This window comes from Strigops habroptila, chromosome Z (assembly GCF_004027225.2).
Source record: "Strigops habroptila isolate Jane chromosome Z, bStrHab1.2.pri, whole genome shotgun sequence".
Lineage (NCBI taxonomy): Eukaryota > Metazoa > Chordata > Aves > Psittaciformes > Psittacidae > Strigops > Strigops habroptila.
In genome coordinates, this window is record NC_044302.2 from 12,487,722 (window position 1) to 12,512,896 (window position 25,175).

The window sequence follows — 25,175 nt, forward strand, 5'->3', positions numbered from 1 at the left end:
AAGGGGCGGGAGCAGCCGCCGCGTTTGCCGAGGTTCGATGGATGCGTTTTTGTTCATTAAAGCGTTTTTGTTGGCTCTTCTGAAGTGAAGCAGGTTTGCGGGAAGCTGAACCTGGCTTATCACATGTTCTAAGGCGATACGATCAATTGCAAGCATCCTTCTGAGGGTGCTGTGGCTCGATCTAAAATATAGACACACAAAATTTAATATATATCAAAAAATAGTATACAAATACCAAACAGTAATATAAAATATCAAAACTTTATATAAAATAGCAATATATAATATTACAGTGCCAAAAATTAGTACAGAATGTCAAAATTTTATGTATAGATAAATTGTTGACAAATATCCACAGTACTTTGTGCAATACCAAAATATAACCTACAACTAAACCAGGCCATCACACTCTCTGTAAGACTGCATCAGTCCTTATTAGTGGGGTTATGCCTCAAATATTTACTTTCCTTTACTCAAGTTTCCTGTTTTCTCCACACCTTCACTGTTAGAAAAACTTGGTTCTTCAAGCCCTCCTGGACTACACCTGTATTTTACTGCTCAAAAGGCAAATATCCTCTTTATGAATCTCCAACAAGTTGAATAAAACACTTTTGTCGGTATTTTAAGTAGTCTGATTTTATAAATCTTTAAAGTTGGGTGTAGCATAATCAGATTATAAATTCTTCACCCAGTAAAATCCACTTGGAATGCTGGAATTGCAGTTTACAATGACTGGTCATGTTCTTACTTGCTAAGAATTTTAACATAAATATTTGAACTGAAGTCAGATTTTAAAATAACTTAATTTTGTTAAATACCAGTCCCTGTAGACATCAAATTATCACTGTTATTTTTACAGCCATTTTTCAGTTTTCCTTTGCAAACTTGTTAGCAGAGGAGCCATAATTCATTTTTCCACTGGTACAGTAGTTACAGTTTTTACTTGCATAGGAAGTTAAATAGCTATTATTTTAATGCCAAGCTCCATAGAATCTTTTATTCTTCATCCATTCTTCATTAAGAGCTTTCTGAATGCTATTGAAAAGCAAAGAAATTCAAGGCCATTACATGAAATATCTGAAACACTGCCGCATAACCTGAATTCATGCTTGAATAGAGGTTAAGAAAATGCAGTTGGAGACTTTGCTGCTTTTAATTCAGCAGAGTCCCTGTAGCCTGGTAATTTTTCAGGCCCGGCTGCTTTGTGGGTTCAGAAATTCATTTTCCCTTTGTATTGTAACTGAGGGTGGAGAGAGCACTTATAATGTCATGTATTAAATGTGACACCTGTGTTAATAAGTTGGAGAGGAGCAGGGCAAAGGCTGAGCAAGACTTTGTGCCTGTCCGTCCCATTAAGTGCTGCAGTACGGCTCCAGTGGCCAGCACTGCTGGGACGTGGGTCAGGACAGAGCCCAAGGTCACTCAGGGCCAGTTTATTCACTGTAAATAACTACAGCTGCTGGGACTGCACCAAAGTGATGAGCTATGCAGGCTACTTCTTAGCTGGTTGTGTAGGTGTGTCATGGCCTGAGTTCACAGGCAGTGACAACCAGAACTGGTCACTAATGTCCTCAATTAGGAGTGTTTAACTCGTGAGGGCCAATTAGCAACTGACAATTAGCTGCACTGGAGGCTGCTTAGTTTAGCAGTTCTCTGCTAAATAAATCCATAAATAATTATCCACAGTGAGTTACATCATCGCTATTACTGACCTAATCCACCTCATATTTAATTTGGATTTAAACAGTTTGTAAGGCATGATTCCTTTTGATTAGGCTTTTGTTGTTGTTCTTAAACAGTAATCACAAAGCTTTACGATATTTCATACTCAAATAAGATGTATTTGTTTATTAACTCCCAGGCAGGATGCAAAGCTCCAACATTTGTTTATAAGAGACCAGTTTTAAGCAATGACACAGACTGTCATCCTGTTGGCCTGAACAATGTCTACTTAAATGTCGAGTCTTGAGAGGATGGGTAGACTTTTGATTATTCTTCTGTTTACAGCTACCAGTGAAAACTGTCTGTATCTGCTGCTGAGGATATGATATATCAGTATATCAAAAGAAAGCTGTAACTAAGTCATAGAATGGTTTGGGTTGGAAGAGACCTTAAAGCTCATCCAATTCCAACCTCCTGCCATGGGCAGGGACACCTTCCACTAGACCAGGTTGCTCCAAGCCCCTGTGTCCAACCTGGCCTTGAACACTGCCAGGGATGGGGCAGCCACAGCTTCTCTGGGCACCCTGTGCCAGCACCTCGGCACCCTCAAGGGAAGAATTTCTTCCAGATTGGTCTCAAACATTTCATTTAAAGAAAATCTTCATGTTCTGGACTTGCCCTTTGTAGCCCAGATACCCAAACACATACTCGGACCATCTGCTACAACTGTAAAAATGAAATACCCAATATGCAGCTGAGGATATAATCTTTGATGATACCAACTACTGTGTTTGACTGCTGTCTTACTAATTCCTACTCTGATTAAATATCTTGGGATGCCCCTCTGCAGGAAGGAACAACACACAGGTAACGCAGGCTTTCCCTCTGCCAGTGGCTGCACTTGAGCATCACATCTCTCACTGTCATTACCCTCAACATGCCCCCGAGTGCTGCGTGTCCCACCTTGAGCTTTGGAGAACCATCTCCTGTGGACAACAAACAGCACTTGATAAAAGCAGGAGTCTGGCAGGGTGTATGGTCATGAACCGTACCCAGTCTTTCAGGTGTGTTGCCCGCTGTAATCCTTCGGTGAACAACAAGCCACAGAGTGATTTACCTCACCATGGCCCAGAAAAAGCATGCAGAATTCCTTCTTTGTTAATATTTCACTTTGTAGGGGAAAGAGCTGCTTAGACCCATTCCTAGTCCATATTACAGACCCATTCAGAATTTCAGATGTACTACAGACCTTTAAAGAAGTACACAAGCAGTAAAAAGGCGAGTGATTTTTTTTTTTTTTTTGCTAACCACACAGGAAATTGCTTAGTTTTATCAGAAATATGGTCTCTAAAAACAATCAGTAAGCCCATTCCTGAAGAACTGCTAAATACTTTCAACAGGCTGCAAGATCCATTATTTTTACAGTCCATGTGAATGGTGCACTGCAGATAAATAAAAGATGCCCTAAGGACTTTGAATGCCAAGTGAATATGCAAGGTATTACCAGGTTCCTTTATTTTCTCACAAGCATGATAATATTCAGTGTTTTCCTTCAAAGTGCAGTTCTTGAAGTGTTTTAATGAGAATTCAGCTTTTAAAGGTGAGTTTCAACTCCCATAGTTCCTAGCCCTCATGAGTTCTTTTATAAAACTGTCAAGATCTGAACACTGCAGCCTTAAAGAAAATGAATAAATACAAAACAGAGAAGTCAAGTAAAATAACCTGAAATATATCACTTCTAAGATCTTACCCAGATCATCCAAGGTCTTGCTGGCCCTGTCAGTCTTACAGGGTCATCTTTTAATACCAGTGAGCAGCTCCTGAGCAATCTTATGGGCCAGTTTCTCTAAGAACAAAATGCTTTTCTGGTTTTAAGAACAAAAATGCTTTTCTTTCTTTAACATCAAGCAGGCATAACTGTGACATCTACCTTTTTCCTTGCCCCCATCACAGACAATTGTTACTGTGAATAAAAAAAACATAAAGAAACTTACAGAATTTGTCAAGTTCAAGGCTCTCAAATCTCTCTTTTACAAAGTCTCAACTGATTAGACCAGAAAGAGGATTTTCTTCCAGAGGTCTGTATTTTTGCAGGATTTCTTTTCAAGGCTCATTGCTGCTACACAATATGGTGCTGGGTTGAGGTCAGCTTCTGTCCTGCAGAAAACCAGTACTTGTTTAAGGTGAGGAACATGAAAGGCATGAGGAAGTGAGTATATCTTTACTTTTTCATTACCATCAGAAACTTTTTCATGTGCCAAGGGAGCCCACTCAGGCCAGCAGACAGAGATGGATTCAGGATCATCATCCTGCTCTCTCCCCCTAGGCACACTTCACCTGCCCCATTGCACATGGCTCCATCTCTCTCCATCTCCACTTTTGTGGCTGGTGTAACGCATTGAGCATCTGCAGTGGGCTTGGGTCACACAGCACTGCAACCACAGTGTAGATCTACCTTGCCCAAGCAGTAGTGTTGTGTGAATGCATCAGCATCAACTTAGGCAATGTACATTACAATGTTGAATTACATCTGTAATTCAAGCATTTTTGGTTCAAAGAGGTAGTTTTTTAGCAAGAAACTGTAGCAGAGGCCATGAAGGAGCAGAGAAAGTGGCTGTTTTACAGGAAATAGTTTTTTCCATCTCTTCACATCTTAGAATTAAAAATAAATGCAGTGAATATCAGGAACACTGGCACTAGAAATACTGAAACAAGGTATCCCTGACACAGCGAGCACAGTAATGACAGCCTCCCTCAACTGCACAGCCAATTTTTTTCTTGCCCCAGAGTCGTTCACCAAATTCCCTCCAGTTCCTGCTGACCGAGGCTTGCTTTGAGATACCTATTTGTAGGTAAAGCATCTGCCTTACCGGTAAGTCTTGTGGCCCAAGAACTTCTGCTAAGGAACAGGAGACCTCCTGGAAACTCTGCTTCTCATCAGGCAGTTTCTGACGTCTCGTTTTCTTGGAGCGTTTCAGCATCTCCACCGTATCTATTTTTAAACATGTCCTAAGCTGAGTGAAGCTGTACTTCCCAGGCACATTTACTGCATTCATGGCAGGTTTCCATAAGAACATTTTGTTGTCAGAAGGGGTGTAGCACTTCCACTGGGGCTGCTACGGCTTTTGCACATGTTGCAAGAGCAAAACAATAGGAAATCCATAATGTGTTTGGAAGAGAATTTTGCCTTGTCATATATTCATTCATGAAGGACATAAGATTTTTATTTTTTTTTTTAATATGACTAATTACTTAGTTTAACAAAAAAATGAATCCTGTGAATGTTTGTGTGCAAGGACCATCCAGAAGGCTGCCTGTTCTTTCTTGTCTTGCTCCTTCAGGTAGCTGCACCCAAAAAGCATTATCCTTAATCAGAAAGTACGATCTTTTTCCAGCTCAATACAAACTTGCACAGAAGGAGGAGTGCTTTGGCAGTCTTGCCATGACAGGAGAGCATCAACTCTAAGCCATGCTGTAACTACTCCGTGCAGCAATTTGGGTTTGAGTAAACCCCCGATACCTCTCACTACCCAGGCTTCTGGGGACAAGAGGTGGAAACCCAAAGAAATTCAGGGCTTTGACAAGTGCAAGCATTAAGAAAAACCCCACACCATAGACTCTCTGTCTATGCATTTAGACTGTACTTATTACCACCGTGCCAGACAACTGTCGCCACCTTATCTCTGCAGTTACACCTCACCGAGACTTGTCTTGTTTCCCTGGGTCCATCAGCCCAGGTCTGCAGAGATACCACACTGCAATATTGTACGCCAGCTCAGAGATTTTCTGGATTTCTCACCTGTTATCAGTTTGGGGGATGCCATGCTGTGTATGGATTTTATCCAAACAATACTGACATAACGAAGAGGTGACACAAAGCACAGGAATCTCTCACCAGGAGCTTGCTGAAGGATGTGTATTTGCATCTGCTGTTTGCTGCCAAAATTAGCAGCAAGCCTGAGCTAAGGTGAAAGAGAGCACTGAGCAGGAGGAGACAGCGGGAGAGGAGGCAGGGGACTCATTTATGGGTTATTCTGTCTTTGGGCGATTCCCATTTGTTCAGTACTGCGGCTGCCAGAAAGGAATATTGTCCCATCCCAAAGAGGCAGTTAAAAACTACAAATCTATTGTGGTGAAAAGCAGTATGTCTGAAGTTTAACATGCTCCCAAAACTGCAGTATTTTCAGGTACATGGATCTGTGAAACACAGGTATCTATGCTGGTAGGTAGCAGATCATTTTTAAGGGTCCTTTGTAACTTAAGGCTTTCCTCCATATACATAACTGTTGCAGCTGCAGCACACAGCAGTACCAAAGACTGCCAAGACAGTTTTTAAATTCTTAAGGCAGGTATTTCTTTTCAGCTTAAATTCAGGATTTGTTACTGTTCTTGAACAAGGCACAAGCAGTCTTCCAGAAAAGCTTGTTTGTTTTAAGCATGTCACAATGCTTCAGCCAGCAGGAGAAACTATGACCAAAAAGCTCCATAAATTTTATCAAGTATTATACATGCTTTTGCAAGACATTAATTCCTCATCTATCTTCCTGAAAGATTTCACCACTCCCGTCATGTAGCTTCCCAGTAGGGAAGATCCAGAGCAAATCTATTAGTGCTATGAATAATATCATGCGACTCATCCGCATCATAACCCATTCCTTCAGCGCAGGCTGCTGTGATTAATGCTGTAGCAGTGCTTAGGGCTGCCTGTGCTAGTTCAGCTAAGGAACAGCTATATTTAATTTTACTGTTATCCTAGCATGATCTAGTTTTTATAACATCTACATCCCTCATCTTTTTTAAATGCATAGAGAGTGCTTCTGGTCCTGGTGGCTGTCCATCCCAGATGCACTAGGAGGTTGCAGGTGGGAGGTGCCTTGGTCTTTGCTGGGGACTCCTTCCACAGCTAAGATCTCAACACGTCCAAGGTTTTTCGGAGCTCTACCTTCAGTCTCCTTCATCGCCATTTAAGCCATTGATTTCTGGCTTAACCTTATCTGTGCATCATGGACATTAAAAAAAAGCAGCCTGTGCACACAGAAAATGTCCTGTTTACAAATACTGTCTGTGTATTTGCAGACTTATCTTCTCTGGTTCAGTGCCTCTCAGAGTGAACTTCCATCCCTCATGTCCTATTTTACAGTCTCTGGACTGAGAGCTGCTGAGCCCAACCTAGCCGCCAGCCTTAACAACCAGCATCCAATATTTTATTTATGTGACTGCACTGATAAGAAATGCTCATACAGTCAAATTTGTAAGTGAGGATTTTAATACCAGCTCGTAGAAGAGTCCTCAGCAGAGTCCTATGACAGCAGGGTCTTCACATCCTTTTGGGAGAAGCGCTATTTAGATATTGCTCAAAAAACTCCAATCCTGACAATAAAAACAACTCTCCTTCGAGACCCTGAGCAGCTACAAAGCACCTCTTGCAGAGTGTTTTCTGCTCGCCTAGGAGGACAACAATGCCGTAAGCTCACGTGAAGACCTTCTTCCTTATATCTAACCTGAACTTCCCTCGTTTTAGTTTAAACCCATTACCGCTTCCAAAATCTTAAATCTGCCCTGGTAGCAAGAGCACTGCTTGGCCCCTACATTATAGATAATGCTCCATAATGGTTTTTGACCTCCCGCTCCTGCTGGAGTCGGGCCTTGTTTAGATTCCTCTCTAAAGGAATCTAAGCACAGAACTGTTAGTTTCACATGGATGCTCACCAGAGTCTTGCTGTGCTTCAGCAGAGCTGAGCACATGCTTATTGCCTGTGATCGCTGACAAACGGCAACGCGTTCCTCAGGGTGCAACCAGATAAAATACAGTCATGCCATGTAGAAGAAGAGAGGGTTTGGAGGCGGGGGTTCTTTGGCTTGGTGGGAGCTGTGGGGTTTTTTACTCCCCTTTTCAATAAGAAAAGAAAAGCACATTTCTCCTATTCTTCTGCCTCACTGCAAACCTTTTGTCCTTTCCAGGTAATATCATTGGTTCTGGGATCTTTATTTCGCCAAAAGGAGTCCTGGAGCATGCCGGCTCGGTGGGGCTCGCTCTCATTATCTGGGTGCTTGGCGGCGGTGTGGCTGCCCTTGGCTCGCTATGTTACGCTGAACTGGGAGTCACTATCCCTAAATCGGGAGGGGATTATTCCTACGTCACAGAGATTTTTGGTGGGTTAGCTGGGTAAGTACCCTATCTCTATAGAGTCATTTGAAAACATGTTTATATTAAGCATTTTGTGTGGAAAAGACATTTGACTTGAAAGAGACAGGGAACATTTGTCAATAAAATGCTTTTGCAAAATTATTCTTTCTGTTCTCATTAGAAATACCAAATGGCCCCTCTGCACACCTCCTGGTGCTGCCTTCAAAGGGATGACACTGGACACTTCCCCTTCCCTTTCTGACTTAATATAGTCCCTGACAGGAAAGAGCGATGCTGTAAATGATGCTTTATCCTGGTGACAATCCTGTGCGCCAGCCCTGAAGGATCAGTACCTTGTACTGAGGAGCTTGACATGTCAGGGAAGCCAGGCCAGAGCTACTTACCATAGAGCAAAGTTGCTTGCAATGCTGCTTCACTTACTGCAGCTGTACAGAATAACAAGTTTTGGGAACACAGAGGGGGGAATGGTAACTCAGGGAATGATTTGTCTTTGTGAAATACCACTAACAGAGTAGTGTAGCTAAGGGAGGAAGGGACAAGTGAGAGAAGGTCATCATTTATAGTTGACTGTTTATTTTTTTGTGTATTCAACAAGAAAAATAAAATCATGAGCCTGTACTCACAGCTCACTAGAGAAGCACCAAAACTCTCTGGCCAGCTCACTCACTTGTGGGTAAAGAGGCCATGCTACACACTAGTGGTTTGTTTGTGAAAAATAACCACCATAACTACAAACTAGAGAAAGAAGAAGGAAAAAATGAAAGAATATTCCTTCTCATCTGAGATTCAAACAAGCTCATAATAGTTGATCTGGCTGCTGAGCTGATCAGCACAGGCGGAATGCAGGCTGCCACCCCGTCCCGTGGGCTGCCCTCTTGCTCCTGCCTGTGTTGGCTCAGTGCTGCCCATCTGAAAACACACTAGGTGAGAAGTTTTCTTTCACACTTAAGCCGTTGCCTTAAACTAGTTCTCATAAAAGTCCATGTTTCTTCAGTTGGAGGAATCACTCCTCTGAACGCTGTCCCACTTTGCATGGAAAAATCACACTTGTGCCGCAGCACGGATTGAGGCAACAACACTGAATCTCAGCTCGTCTTCACTGAGGTGTGTTCTCTCACAGTGGGAGGGAGCTGCATGGCAAACCCCCTGCTCCCTGGGATGCTGCAGCAGGCGCTCAGCACCTTCTCCCACTGCCTGGTCCCGGGAACAGAATCTGCAGGAAACCTAAAGAGTGTAAAACTGCATGAGCAGTTTATCCTGGGAATATCCCCGTGAAAAAGGCCAGAAACCATCAGTTTCACAAAACCGAAAGAATTATGCATTCTAGGGGAGAGAAAGAAAGTAGTGAGAAATCAAGTACAACTAGACCTGGCTTTAGTTGTTCCTCAGCTCACTCTATGCCACATTCAGAGGATTTGCATGGTGCCAGAAAGCACCAGGCTATGCAATTGCTGTAACAAACAACATGCCAGTTGCTGATCGCTACCCAGCATCTACCTGGGGACTGAGCAATGCTTCCACTTTCCAAAGCAGGCAGCAGCAAGATTGGTGTCCGGGCTTGCAGTGCACAAGCAACGTCAAAAAAGCACAGCCTTGTCACCTGAAAGGAAGCAGTGCTCCCGTTCTTGCAGTGCAAAGAGACTTTACCTTTTCTCCCAAGAAAATTAACCTGTCGTAAGCATGACGAAGGGTTGCCTTAGGCAAGAAGCCTCCAGGTAGGTTTTGGTGTACAAAGAGGGACCTCAGTCATATTTTCCAGTAAAGCTAGGCTGGGACTGTAAAGCCGTGCTGCCCTTTGCTGAGCCACCACCTACAGCCTGCAGCTTTGGGGAACTCTCACAAGGATCTTCAGTTTTCCACTTTGGAAGCGCCCATTCTGCTGCTGGCACTCATGTGCTTGACTCTGAGCTGAAAGGGGCCTTTCAGGAGCCTGCACTGTGCCACCCCCAAGGAAAACAGTGCTTCTTCAAAAGCCAAATTTCTCTTCTGATTTAATTCTCTTCTACAGCAAAGAACATCAAATTCAGCACACAAAGCATCACTGCATCTGCCAAAGGATTTTACCAACAACAAATCTGAATGGTTTGGCCTATTCACATGAAGATGTCTATTATAGGAGCACATGTCATATCCACCCAAACATTTCCTCTTCACTACTGCTGTCTTGTCCCTGCCCCCCAAAATTCTCCCCATTCAGTATGTTTACCTGCATAGGTATAAGGAACAAAGAAATACTGCTATTTGATTGTAACGGTCATTGGAGTATTACATCCCAGCTTCTGTGCCTGGCAGTATTGAGAGCATAACACTGCTAGGTGTGATTTAAGAAGGTGAATGGAATAAAAGAGAGGACAGGGCCATCTCCTGAGCTGGCAGAAGCTCTGGCTGCAGAGCAGCAACCCTGCTGCAAGTCTGAGTGCAGCTACAGGACAATGTATGAAATGCTGCTTAAAGCAGTGGTGATGGCAAAACTCAGCCAGAGACGACCCTGCAGAAGGGGCACTCATGGCAGCTCGGCCAGGGGAAGAGGTGAGGGAGGGCTTCTCATAACTGGGCTCTGGTCTGGCACCAGAAAGCAGATGTCCCACTTTCATCTTCATTTAGATATCATCTTGGTTTTAAGTAGCATTTCTGTATGAGCAGGCAATGTGTCACATCCTGTGCTGCTGGAGCTGACTGAGCACAGCTCGTTTTACATGCACGCAGGCTTGCGTGTCTGTACAGGTCATAAAAAGAACATTACCTAAAATAGTAAGTAATAGGCTTAATATGTGTTCTTGCAGAAGACAATGAATAAATTCAGCTCCATGAAAGGCTCACTAGTGCATTTCTGATAAATAGAGCTTCTTCCAGATGCTCATCAATAACGTTGCAACCAACATAGCTGCTTCACCAGCAGTGCCTAATGGCTTGGACATAGTCCTTAGTACAAATCAGTAGTCCTGAAATCAGCAGAGAGCTCTAAGCCAAAGTTTTGATAAGAGTCACTCCAAACTGCAAGTAAAACATGCTTCAAATATACTTCTATGTTTCCTTTTCATTGTTGCTACAAAAAGCTTAAGTTTCCAAAGGCAGTAATTTTTTCAGCAATGTCAGATAACTTTAATAATAGTCAAACTAGCTCCCACTTTCTTAAACCAGTTCAGCTTTCCCTGTGATAAGGTGATCTGTACTACAGCATCTATTTCAAAATGTTTTCTTATGTTAATGAGGGTACCCTGTAGTAGGGTACACTATAATTCTCTATTTTCACAGGCTGCTTTGACTCCATGATATTGCATATCTAATGTGAGATCATCTTGGGAGTACAGGCACATCCCAAATACATGTTTGAGAACCAGTTTCACCAAGTCCACTAGACTATTAGAGACGCAGATCAGACCGTGCTGTTCATTTCTTTCCTTGGGTGAAGAAATTAGCATGCAGAGATATCTGAAAATGAAATCAGTTTTTTTCCAGGGATGACTGACGCTTCCACATGAATGCCACACCTTCCTAAAAGCAGCATGTCCAACTACATACTGTCACTTATTCCAGTGTGTTTCTAAAATCACAAGAGCAGCTATATCTTCTTTTTTTTTTTGCATTCAGCTGTTTTGAGCCTGTTTCTAACAGTCTGATCACTTCTTAGCAATAAGAGAAAATTTAATTTCTCAGGTCTTGTAGTGCTGCATGTTACTGAGTAGCTGTGAAAGCCTATCAGACAGGGTTCAGTTCCTGACAGCCCCAGTGCCACAACGTCAGCCCTCAGGGCAGTAGTTCCCCCCTGTTCCATTTGAAGAAGCAGGCAGAGTAACTTCAGGTGTGCCATGATGACATCTCCCTGCTCCAAACTGGACTTTGGTCTCTCTGTGCTGGTTACACTCCCTCTGCACAACCACCCAGGGCAGAAAGCACACCTCCAGCCCACTACCCTTTGCCTGATCATGTGCTCCACAATGGTGAGGACAGCTGATGTCTGCAGGGAATTTCAGCCTCTGTCACTTAATTATAGCAGATCTGGAACACTTGTTCTTCACTAAGGAAATTGTACTTTTAAGATGATAAAAGGTGGTACTTTAAAACCAATGACTTCCTAGGAGACTCAGAGAGTTGGGTAGTAATACTGGGATTAATTCCTGCCTGCCAGCCACAGCAAATGCCACAACAGCAAGGCAGGAACTTGGCAGCACATCCCCAGCCCCAACAGCTACATGTGAATGTGATCTGAGTGACCAGTTTTCCTGGGTTCATTCTCCTCACCAAATGCTTCCACTGAACATGGTTCTCAGACTATATAAATTGCATGAGCTGAGATAAATGTGATAGGAAGAGCTGGAGGCCTCTGCCACCAAATCGCATGGCCCCAGAGACGAGGCTGAACCTGACCTCGTTCAGCATCGCCAGCATCCTAACCCTATCAGTAAATTATTAATTGTATTATTTATTATTATTTATTATTTTATTGATAATATTTTTCTTTATTATTTTTACTGCAATAAATTGCAGTATTTAAGTCATAGTTAGCCTTCAATGGGGACCATCTGGATTAACTCATCCAGCAAACAGGGTCTGCAGAGCTACCCCAAACTGAGTACACCACCCACCGCACCAAATAGCACAAAGAAATTACTGGAGGAAACTGCTCTGAACCACATGGAAAATATTAGAAACTGGAGAGAGAGAAAAAAAAAAAAAGGAAAAAAGAGAAAGAAAAATCACAACCCAATTTTAAAACCAGTGGTGCCATTTGAGAAGGTAACAAGCTCTTGCATCATGCCAGTTTACAAAATTAATTCTCTGATAGTAAGAAAAAGGAAGTATCATATTGCCCCATACTTCTCAGAAACAACAGGCAAAGTAAGAGACAGAACTGAGAAACACTCACTACCTCTGTCCAAGAAACACCCAGCAAGCAGCACTCCCTCCATCCATGTTAACAGCACCAGGAGGGACTCCCTTGCTGTGCCACACTTAAGGGGCTGGCAGCAGTCAGCATGTGGGGAGGGAGCAGCCCATGTAACCTAGAAATTATACTGGTTTATTTGGAAATGTTGTTTCCAATCTTCATTTGTGCTGGGTCACTGCATGTTACACTTGTACATGTATATGAATGAATTAATGTATATGTATCTCTGTGTGTACATGCATGGCAAGAAGGGTTTCACTTTCATGTAACAGCTACTTCTCCTTGCAGAAATAATAATACTTATATTTTAAAACACAATACTTATTTTAAAAGCAGATTTGCTGCTCTTACACATATACTTTTCTCAAAGTGAGGCAACAAACTGTCTCACACTTTATATTTGCAAGGGTACCTCGTTTGGTGCAATCACCTTCAGCTGCAGATGAAGGCAGACAACCAGCCCTGGTGGACCCCAGCTGAGTGATCGCAGAACACTGTAGCACTAACCTGCCCTGGCCCAGGTCACAGAGCCAACCTGAACAGTGACCCAGTGACTGGTGGGGAGCCAGTAGCAGCCCCAGGAGAGCAGGTGAAGCCCTGCTGAAACACTTCAGAGGTGTCTTCAATGAAGGAGCTGCAGTCTGCTGCGGTAACACGTCAGCCCAGGAGCAAGAGATGCTTTCACTTTGGCATACAGAGCTAAATCAATGCGTGCCCACTGGGCATAATCCTCACTCCTCCAGATGTCCCTAAACTATGCTTTGCTTAGCAATGTTGAATTCAAAATCCAGATTGCTCTGGGAACATGGGAAAAGGGATAAGGAGAGTCACAAGTAGGTGACTCTTAGATGTGACTAGGATGAAGGTGCCAGTCTTGCTGCGTCGGTAGCTGTCCTAAAGCACTGCACAGCCAAGCATGTGATACCTCCTCCAGCACACCCCCAGCACTGCTTTCTTGTGCTTTTTCTTGTCTTTCAGGTTTCTGCTGCTGTGGAGTGCAGTGCTTATCATGTACCCTACCAGTCTGGCTGTCATTGCGCTGACCTTCTCAAACTATGTCCTGCAGCCTGTCTTCCCTAACTGTATCCCCCCCTATAATGCCTCCAGGATCCTCTCCATGGTGTGTTTACGTGAGTATTTGCTTCTCACACACAGACAAAGCTTGTCTTGGTTTTACATGGAACCACTCAAGGGGCTGCTCCAGCCAGGCTGGGGTCATGGCCGCAATCCAAAAGGCAAGCAGGGAAGTCCCAAGACAGGCACCATGACTGGTGCAGGATATTCAGTCTGTTCCTGCTTGCCTGCAGCAAGCACAGTGGGCTAGAGCAGGGCACAAAGGTGCCTGAATCCCTGTGGGTCCCAGGGAAGTGGCAGCATGCGAGTTTATGGGATGGGGCAGAGCCACGGGCACCCAGCATGGGTGACCCACCATTTGAGCTCTTCCTAGTCTTCTTTTACATTCACAAATGTGAGTTTTTAGGAAGCACAGGACACCACCAGCTCCTCATTAATTACTTACAGGGCTGGCAAAAGCAAACCAGAGCTACAAGGGCCAGAGACATTCACCATTCCCATGAGGAGATGGTGATCCCTGCAGGTTGAGCACTACCCAGGCACAGTAACTAGAGCTGGGGGGAGCCCCGACCAGCAGCACCCAAGGCGGGAAGGCTGCTGGCTGCCAGGGATGCCCCTGCAGCTGGGAGTCTCCTTGGGAAATGCTCCTCCTCACCCTCACCCCCAGCCATGTTAAAGCTCCCCACAGGGATGTGCAGGTCACTCTGTGCTTTTCAATGCTTTGACTGTGTGGTCTTAAATAAACATGATTTCATGTCACTGAATTCAGTCTTTTGCTCTCCAGTCCTCCTGACCTGGGTGAACAGCTCCAGTGTTCGATGGGCAACGCGCATTCAGGATATATTTACAGCAGGAAAACTCTTAGCCCTGGCCCTTATCATTATTGTGGGCTTCATACAGATCTTTAAAGGTACTCTGTGAGACAGCTCTAACACGGGTATGGTACTGTTGATAGAAGTAATTTTCCCCACTTACTCTTTCCTTCTCACAATCCGACCCAAAGGAGAGCTGGGTTTTGCTGAGCTGCAGGGCTGTGTACTCACGCAGCCACAGAAAACATAGCACCACAGAGAAATCAGCTGTATCCCCTCAAACAAGTCCCTTTCTGGCCTGCCTCATTAGTTTTGATGGAATAAATGCAGCTGAGGATGGTTAAGAATAGTTACTGAAATTTTTTAATCTGTTGTATGTTCCTTAAATTTGAAGTACCCTGGGTGTAAAATGAATACGGGCACTAGTCCAATTTCCGACAAAAAGGCACTTATACGATTAAAAATAGGCAAAAAACAAGGTCTCGCTGACTCACCAACTTAACGGAAAGCAGAAAACACAAAAGGCTCACAATGTTTTTATCATGTATATGATGAGTCATATAAAGGAAGATGAAGTATGATATTTGCAGAAAGCAAACGTGTTTTCTCAATGGTAAGAGTCCCACAGTCTTCCAGCCCCATAGACATTTTATTTTTCAGTATTTCTACTAAACACCAACAAACTCTTGTAAAAGAAAACCGCATTAAGAACAGGTAGGGATTGACCCTGCCAAGGAGCCATCCTCAGGCAGTGCAGGTTGGTCCAATGAAGCACAGTGGTGACCCCAGTGCAATGAGGGATGCTCCGAGTGCAGCCCAAGCTGCCTCCCCAGAACATCACCCCGCAGAAGGCCCTGCAAGTGCAGTGCCAGACCATGGTGACATGAAGAGTGTGAAGTCCCAAATCCAGTAAAAATAAAGACTAAAAATCAAAAGTTCACCTGTTTCCCGGTGTCTCTGGTAGGTGGGGGTGGTTTAACCTCTTGCTTGCGCTCTCTGTGCAGGAAACTACAAAGAGCTGACACCAAGCAACGCATTCAATTTTTGGATGACTCCATCTGTGGGGCATTTAGCTTTAGCTTTCCTTCAAGGGTCATTTGCATTCAGTGGCTGGAACTTCTTGAACTATGTAACAGAAGAACTGGTTGATCCCCGCAGGCAAGTATCCAATTCTGTGCCATCCACACTTCCTTGAAATGCTGAGACATTGGAGCCATCTGGTAATATTATTCATTTCATAAGCTGTTGCAGTATCCTCCCATGACTATGGGACCTGCCTTTCTAAAGGAGAGAGATTTTTTGTTTAGAACAGATAGCAGGCAAGTTAAAGAAACACTGGAATTAAAAATATATTGCATAAGGAATTAACTGAATCAAACCAGCCTGTAGACAAAGCAACATCTTTATGGCACTATTCAATCATATAGTGCTTCTATAGCAAAAACTAACCATCAATGAGATGCCATTCAAGTGTCTATAGGGAGAATCACTTCTATTAGAAAAATGTGGTATTATGCTTGAAGTCCCTTTGCTTTTTCACCCAAAGGGGATCTTCCACAGGCACCAGAGAGAGAAGATCAGAAAGTCATTGCATGGCTGCGGGCACCTGCCCCCTGGGGCAACTGACATCATCCTGGTTCTGGCCGTGGGAAGGGGCTTGGAAGTGATTTAGCACGAGCAGGCTGGAAAGCTGGAGGGAAAATGAATGTTAGTTTAGTAAAGCAAAGCTCAAATGTTTCAACGTTTCTGAGCTGATGAAGTGGAATGACAAATGCCAAGAGCAGCTCTCAGAGCATCAGTTATTTCTGGGCATCCAAGGCACACAGCAATTAAATAAGGAGAAATTGAAGCTATTACAGTGCCTGGGTGGAAATGAATTAAAGCTGCAGCTTTACAAGCGGTTCTGCACACACCTCACACTAGTGAGTGGCAAAGTGTATGTCCAGAGATCTTGGCAGGAATAAGGCAAGTGTGGTATCATGTTGTCTCAGTAAAACACCAACATTTTAATGGACCACCACAATTTCAAAGCTGAATAATGATAAGTTATGACTTATATAAGGCAATTGTAGCCTCAGTTGAGAAATAAAGAGAAAAAGGAGTGAATAGCTGTTTTTATTATTACTGTTGCAGTCTCTGAGGTGAGACTAAAATATAAAAAAAAATACTTCCCATTTTTACTACATCTGTTCAAAATTACAAAAGTTAAATAATCTTTTTAAAGACTTTTTTTTCCATATCTGACACACAGAGAGAAATCCATTATTACCTTAGGCACAGGATGGTTCAGGTGTCCACCTCTAAGGAGGTCTCTGGATTGGAGGTTAAGTACACCTTTTCTGCTGTAAGTTGCAACGGTGTTTTATGACCAGGCAAGGTTTACAGCATGGGACAGGCCAAGGCAGCCACCTGAACAACATGATCTTGTTCCTTTTCAGAGCAGAGGAAAGTAAAGCAAAACAAGGCCTTTCATTGCACCACTGGTGCCTGTACATACAGATGTACATGGTTGTTGTGGTCTCGCTGTACATGACTGTAATTTCTTATCTACCCTCCTAATTCTTTTATTAGGAACCTACCTCGTGCCATATTCATATCCATCCCATTGGTGACATTTGTGTATACGTTCACCAACATTGCATATTTCACTGCCATGTCACCCCAAGAGCTCTTGTCCTCCAACGCTGTGGCGGTAGTAAGTAAACCATTCCCTGGATGTCTAAAATACACTTTGATTTTGGTTCTGTGCTTTGCAGTGTATTTCAGTTTCTCTGCCTTCTGTTGCTTTAGACATTTGGTGAAAAGTTACTGGGCTATTTTTCCTGGGTTATGCCAGTCTCAGTGGCCCTATCTACATTTGGAGGAATAAATGGATACCTTTTTACCTCATCAAGGTTAGATGGAGTACAATTTTATGAACGTTATCTAATTTGGGGAGGGGCTGGTTTAATTTCATTTGCTAAAGAAATGCTAGCTAGACATTTTGGATGTTGTAGAGCATGAGGTCGTTGTTGGGCATGTTGGATACATTCAGTTATGAATTGCTCTGTTTTGAATCAGCAAATGTAATATTGAATCGCGGAATCTCTTGCAAAATAATCCTTACGAGCTTCTGAAATTGTCTGCAGATGTGGAATAACTCACAGTAAGAGCCTAACACGGCTTTAGCATGGAACCAAAGTAATTTTACATCAATAAAGTTCCAGTAGCTACAAGCTAAACTGTGCTTCATTCAAAGAGCAGTTTTAGGGCCTGGTGCTGTTCCCAGTTACAGACATTTTCATTCTGTACTGGAAAAGTTCCTTTCAGGCAAGATGTTTTGCATACACGCTGCTGATAGTGGGGTCAGAATCTGTAAAGTATATTATAGTGTAGTCTATAAAATCCATTTATGTTAACTGACCTCTCTGAACTTAATTAAAAAGTTATAAAAAATTTTTGAGGAAACAACTCAAGTCTTAAGTACCTTGGGAAGTTATTTATCTCAGCACTTTCATGAGTACAGTGAGATGCCACAAATCTGAGTGCATATATAACAGGTGAAGTTAAACTTCAGGCATGTTAAACCTTATTTAAAACCTTTTTGACACTGGAGATACTATCTATGAGGGGTTTTATGCCTTGGCTACATATGGCTGATCACCACACAACCTTCACAGTGCTCATCCCACCCTGAGTAAGGAGGCAACGCTGATTAGCAGACAGGGACTGGAGGGATTTTGGTCCTCCTGTTCAGAGGTTATTTGGCATCTCAAAGCAGGTCATTTCACAGATGTTATTAGCCATTAACGGCCTCATATACTGAAGGGTCTGGTTTCAGTAACTTACACCAGGTTACACAGGCAGCCTCTAGTCATGTCCCCAGTTGCAGCCCAGCACCCATAGGCTGCAGCTCCCTTCCATGGCAATGCAGGTGGCTGAGATTAGAGATATTCTATGGCTAGATACTGAAGAGGCTGTTGCACACCCAGCCGGTTCAGCATTACTGCTCTCATTTCCAGGTTATGTTTCTCCGGTGCTCGAGAAGGCCATTTGCCAAGTCTACTTGCCATGATCCACGTCAAGCACTGCACACCCATCCCTGCCCTGCTCGTCTGCGTAAGTTTTACTGTCCCTGCTCTGCCTCCCTGTAACCTGCTTTCAGAAATACTAAATCACAGAGAGGAGAGCTTGAGAGGCCATTATACCCCCATGATGTTATAGGAGGAGAAGCGAGTCCCCCTGGAGTGGTGCTGATGGGTGCTGGCCAAGCAGCAACAGGAGCAACCTTCAGCCTCGGAAATACCTTCAGCCTCCTACTAACAACCACCCTGGGTGCCTGGAGGGTTTCCCTCATATCTAGCTTGAGGTGCAGTTTAAGCCCATTACCACTTATTCTACCCACAGCAGAGATAAAGACTGGCTTTTGAAACAAGACGCTTCATTTAAGAAAGGAGGAGCTCTTTTGACAAATTTTGCCTGCTTTTCACAAGCATTTGGGAACAAAGAGCATCATACACTTTTATCAATAGTGAAGGCAGAATATGTGATGGGGTTTACTGCAGCATAGAAGACATTACAGAGGAAAATGACTCTCCGTGCTGCTATCCCCTGCTCCATAGCCTGAGAAAGGGAATTCCCCAAAGGGCATTTATTTGAAATCTTGGCTACATCAACTACTGCTAGCTGCAGATTTGCCACTGTTATCAAAACAGGCAGGTTTGACCGCAGCTGCACTAACAAGGTGCACATCTGCGTGTCTCCCAGCTCTAACAGCAATTCTGGCATAATACACCCAGACCAAATTTCACCAAATAAGCCTCCTGCTCATTCTGCTTTTATGACAACATTTGTGTCTAGCTGAGGCTTTACAGCATCCCCAGGGCTTAGTGCCCATCACAAGCACCTCATGTGTTGCCCATGCAAGGTTTTGGGGTAGCTGGAGACCCCTGGTCCCACTATGGGCTTCTGCTGGGCTGCTGGTGCCAATGAAGCAGAACTCTTTTGTCCTTAAAAATACATCGTTTGAAATTACACACTGAGTTTCAGAGGCTGCTGCACTGTGAAACGCTGGCTGATCCGTCAGGTGTACACCAGCTCCCTGCTCTGCTCAAAACATCCTCCTTGAATTACAGTGCAATCACATAACGAACGCTGCAGATCGGTTAATCATTTAAAGGTGTTTTAAAGCAGCTCAGGGTGTATCAAGTCATAGGAAATATTAATATCTTAACAAATATAACATAGAATAGACAGCTACAATAGCAAACTGACTCAGACTTTAGGCAAACCTAATTAATACCCCAGGTTCCTTTTTTTCTTCCAATGAATCACACCAGCTCTTCGCGGGAGAAAGGTTTCTTTGTACACGGAGAAAGGCCTTTTTAACACCACCAGTGAGGCCTGTATTTTTACTAATCCTTTCAAAAATCAAGGGACCAAGCTAAGCGTAAAATAAACAGGCTGGGGGTTTTTGCAACGCAGGGGGGAGCATCCAGCTCTCCCGCCTGCCGGGTGGCTGCGGCCAGGCAATTGGGAGTGCAGCACACCCCCTGCAGCCTCGTACCACCCAGGGGTCATGCCCACACCATGAGCAGACCTGACACATCGGTGTCACCTATGCACAGAATCACAAAGCTCCAAGCAGCGTTGCTGTAAAACCTGTGAGTGGCAGAAGAGGGTCATATGTGTCTATGATACTGTCAGAGGAAAGCAGGGAACATGTCATACAGATATAAAACACCCTCCTATTTTAAATCCATTTTGTGGAGATACTGCTCAAGTTGCTGAAATCCCCCTGCCAAGCCTGCGAGGCTTTGAACAGGGGAATGGAGGGACCAGAGTGTCGTTTGATAGTGGTGGTGCTTAATTCCTGGTGCTGGTGGTGCAGAAGCCCTCCCCTCTGAGAGAACTTTGCTATTGGAACAACAAATTGAGAAAAAGAGACATAAGCAAAAAGAGAGCCTGGAGCAACAGACCAAAAACCTGAGCACGCTCTGAAGGGATGTGGATATTTAGTTTCCCCCAGGCTCTGGCCACGAGCAGACAATGTTCACAGGACCAGTAGGTGGTGGAAGTCAGGGCTCAGCTCCCAAGGTACTGACAAGCAGCAGTGTCGGACCCAAGGAGCCAGCTCTCCTGGCTTCACACAGTATAAACAAGCGAGTTTATAGCATGGAAATTTCCACCATCAATCTGCCAGCTTCCAAACGCAAGTAATGCTCAGAAGATTAATGATGCCAGTCATCTGCAGAATGAGCTGTGGGCCGGCGGGGATAAAGGGCAAAGCTCATTCTTCATACTATACAGGGCACCTGCAACAACATAGTGCACTGACCACAACATGTTCAGTCTGCAAGAAATCCTTCTTCCATCAGCAGTTCTCACCATAGGGGTCAATAGCTTTTAAAACACGCAACAGGAATGGGTGGAGTAGAGCGATGGAGAGCTCTGCCAGCCCTCCCAGCCCTGCCTGCCCAGTCATAGGCAGCAGAGTCACCTCTGCCAGCACCTCGGGGTATTTATAAACAGACCCTCTGATCTCTGGCTTCAGGATGTCCCAAATAACCCTAAATCTCCTCTCACCCCCAAGTGGCACAGCTCAGGGGTGATGCTCTGAACCACAGGAGGCAGCAGATACCCAGTGGGAGCCATAAACAAAAGGCATTTAAATGCTTTAATGGGATTTTTGCTTGTTTTTGTTGGGTTTAAGCCACCTTTTCTAGTAATGACTCAAGGAAAGCTATACTTCTCTCTTTGCAGTGTACGGCCACTCTTGTCATCATGCTTGTTGGAGACACATACACGCTAATCAACTATGTGTCATTTATTAACTACCTCTGCTACGGAGTGACAATTATAGGCCTGATCGTGTTACGATGCAAGAAACCCAAAATCTTCAGACCTATCAAGGTGACAATGTTAAAGCTAAATCTCTTGGACGCAATAGCGATGCAAAGGGTGGGATGGGCACACCAAGCCCTCCATTCGTTTTGAAGAACCATTTATTTTTTGATATAGCAGTAATGTTTCAAGGTCCCAAACCATGTCCCAGAGATCCATTAGTGTAAAAATGGGATACATAGAGAGAACAGTGGTAGAGGGAAGGAGTGCATGACCACGGGGGGGTCCTGAGCCACAACCACTCAGCCACTGCTGTTGGTCTGCACAGTCATGCTCTGCTCTGCTCTCTCCTGGTAGGTGAACCTCCTCATCCCCATCACTTACCTGGCATTTTGGGCATTTCTGCTGATCTTCAGCTTATACTCTGAGCCAATCGTCTGCGGAGTTGGACTTATTATAATTTTAACTGGAGTGCCAGTGTTCTTCCTTGGAGTCTACTGGAGAAATAAACCAAAGAGTGTAAATAGGCTAATAGGTAAGCCAATGCTATGGTACCTCACTGTGCTCCTGGTTGTGCTCGGGTCTGCAGGGATCTGCTTAACCTCTGAACCAGCAGCACTAAAACAGCAAGGGAACATCCCATGTGATCCCAACCACCACTTCTGGTCACAGGCGGCCCCTGGGCACAAAGCTTGCCTTGGGGCAACTGTTTTGCTCACTCCTGATCATGTTCGTTCGCCTCCTTTCATGCCCCTATGCAGCTCCCCGCTTGCTCACAGCAGTCTGTCCCAGAGCAGATACACAGGAGTGCAACAGTGAGACACTGACACAGAGTGCCCAGAGAAGCTGTGGCTGCCCCATCCCTGGCAGTGTTCAAGGCCAGGTTGGACACAGGGGCTTGGAGCAACCTGGTCTAGTGGAAGGTGTCCCTGCCCGTGGCTGGGACTGGAACTGAATGAGCTTTAAGATCTCTTCCAACCCAAACCATTCTGTGATACTATTAAGGCTAAACGAACTATCACAAAAGGACTAATAAATGCACAAGAGCTTTCATCCCACTGTGCCACCAGCACACCCCGCTGCACAAGCCCCACATGGCGCAGTGAATTATTTCACCCTCAAAAGATAAGAAAGCCTTACATTATCACTCATGTAAAATTAAAACTGCACATAAGTCTTTGATGGCTTAGTTATGATTGGCTTTATAATTGCTTTGCTCCAAGGCAAGGACTTTCAAACAAGCACACTGCAGCCCTTTGCTTTGACCAGAGGTCCCCAGGACCAGCGGTCCCCACTGCTGCTGCAGGGCCAGTGCAGTGCCAGGAGGGCTGGCATTCATCCCAGCCTGTCCCTGCCAGCACAGCTCTGCCAGGGGCCAGGAAAGGCATCCCTAACGCTGCCCGTCTTCATCTGCCCCTGCTTCACCAACACTATTCTATCGCTAAGCTGGGGATGAGAAGGGTTGGAGGGGCAGTCGCTGTGCAGCAGGACTGAGCAGCCATGGCTGGGAAGATGCACGTTGATTCACACATTGCATCACCCCAGCATCATGCTCTTAGAAGAGCTCAACCATCCCCATGAACCACCCGCATGTTTGCTCTTGCAGAGTCCATGACGTGCTGGGGACAGAAGCTGTGTTTTGTGGTCTACCCTCAGGGGGCAGTTGCCGCAGAGGAAGAGGCACCCTCAGCACCCTTGGCCCGCTCTCGGCAGCCAGCAAGTGAGACAGACACAAGGAAATAACGGCGTGGCCTCGGAGGCTGCAGTGGCTTCTTGTTTACATGCTGATTTTTGCTAAAAGTTTTTCTGGAAAAAAGAAAAAGAAAAAAAGTGTTTTTAGAGCTCCGGTAGTGAAGCCCGTCAATGTGCTACATCCTTATGGCATCTGTAGCTTTTAGATTTTCCCTTAAAAAAAAAAAAAAGAAAAAAAACCGGAAAAATAAAAAAAGAAAAAAAAAGGAGAGAAAAAAGAAAAATAAAATATAAAATACGGCACTGGTTGGTTGGGGTTTTTTTTCTGGCAGCATACTTGCTCAGTAGGGGAAAGCAGCACAGATACAGCTCTGGAATACTGATTTTAGCTGCTGTGAGGGTCCATCAGAGACATACCAATTCAGGCATTTCAAAAGTAGGGCAGCTCCCAACACAAAATCAAAGTGGAGAAATCAGAAAGCAAGGAGACCTTGGGACACCCATACCAGCACGAAAATACCTGTTGCTGTCCCTGGGTGGGGTGAATCTCCACAAATCACATAAGGTGTCAGAGTTCCAACCCAAAGGATCATCCCTGTCCAAGCACGCAAGCACCGGTGCAGCCGTGGCTTTGCACTGAGCACTAACCAGCCAGGGTGGACCTTAAGAGTCCTGTCTGACTGTCCAGGCATCATTTGGTGACACAGAAAAAAAATATATACAGAAGTAGTGACAAAAATCTCAAGTATCTCAATTCTGAAGCATTTTTGCAAAGGCGAAGCTGGGTTCCTCTACCCTGATGGGGATGGAGCTCATCGCACCACCCGTCTGAACAGGGCTTTGAGCAATCTGCTCTAGTGGAAGGTGTCCCTGCCCACAGCAGGGGGTTGGAACTGGATGAGCTTTAAGGTCCCTTCCAACCCAAACCAGTCTGTGATACTGTGATTCTATGTCACATTGCTTCAGAGACAAATTCCCCATTTCAACTACACTAAGACAAGCAGCAAACCTAAATCATCGTCACATCTGATGCTCTGTAGAAAGTGTTTTGCATGTTTTATTTGTGGTAAAGACTAGGAAAAAACTCTAGTTCACCTGTTTAATTAATATATAGAGATTTGCTGCTATAGCAATATGGGCCCTTTCACAACAAAGGATCTTTTGAAAATGGAAAACACAAGAACAGCTCTCGGCAACATTTTGAGTCGCTACTATTCTCCTGCAACTTCTGAAAACAAACCCTGTCACGTTCAGTAGCCTTGGTAACAGGCCTGTGAATTTAATTTTAAAAGTATCTTTCTATGTGTTACAGGCCATGGTACAAAAATTAAGGATTCATTATCTCTTAGTTTGGCAAGTATTACACGGTCTACAAAGATTTAAGTATGGACTCCAAGTAAGGAGCAAGTTCAAGGAGCATTATCTGTCCAACATAATTTATTATTCAAAGGTATTTTTATTTTTAAATACCTATCCATCCCTCTCTGAACTTTCAGATGGAAGACCCTCAAAAGACACAACTTACATTCTGCTCTTTGTATAAAGCTATTAATCCTAAGAGATTAAAATATGCATTTAGCTAAAGAAAAAGGTATGGGTTTTGTGTACAAATGCACACATGTAAAGAGAGATTCCACATTTTAAATGCTGTTTTGAATATATGAAGTTTGCCAATGAAAATCATGTATATTCAGCTTGCTTTTGTTTTTAATTCACAGCACAGCTCCCCTATTTATACCGGCTAAGCGGCACCTGAACACTTCACCCACACTGGAGGCTCTCGTGGCCAAGTCTTATTTTCCATAGTTCAAAATCCCTGTGCTGTGGTATAATTGCCAACAGATTAATTTTTTCAGGAACTTCATTATCTAGTGGTAAAATTAAATATATTATGGCACCAGCAATGATGATTGCTTTGAGAACTGTAAAGTTTTGGTGTGGTTTTATTCTTGTTGGTTTAAACAACTAAGGTGTGGAAATCAGCCAGCACTCAAACTTTGCAGATCTTGAGACAACAAGACTGCATGGTAATGAGAAAGGTGGTAAATAATAATAATAATAATAATAATAATAATAA

At 44.0% G+C, this 25,175-nt stretch overlaps 1 protein-coding gene across 2 annotated transcripts in view; it reads left to right on the forward strand.

The window, feature by feature from the left end:
• Positions 1-23,871, forward strand: part of SLC7A10 (solute carrier family 7 member 10) — a 41,091-nt gene extending 17,220 nt beyond the window's left edge. The window contains exons 2-11 of one of the 2 annotated variants that reach the window (XM_030470430.1): positions 7,624-7,828; positions 13,677-13,828; positions 14,557-14,682; positions 15,589-15,742; positions 17,156-17,279; positions 17,375-17,478; positions 18,586-18,682; positions 21,326-21,475; positions 21,764-21,941; positions 23,013-23,871. In XM_030470430.1, the coding sequence (XP_030326290.1) occupies positions 7,624-7,828; positions 13,677-13,828; positions 14,557-14,682; positions 15,589-15,742; positions 17,156-17,279; positions 17,375-17,478; positions 18,586-18,682; positions 21,326-21,475; positions 21,764-21,941; positions 23,013-23,149 (1,427 nt within the window). In that variant the 3' untranslated portion in view covers positions 23,150-23,871. The remainder of the gene's footprint in view (positions 1-7,623; positions 7,829-13,676; positions 13,829-14,556; positions 14,683-15,588; positions 15,743-17,155; positions 17,280-17,374; positions 17,479-18,585; positions 18,683-21,325; positions 21,476-21,763; positions 21,942-23,012) is intronic. The other variant, XM_030470431.1, reaches the window with a different exon arrangement.
• Positions 23,872-25,175: the final 1,304 nt, after the last annotated feature.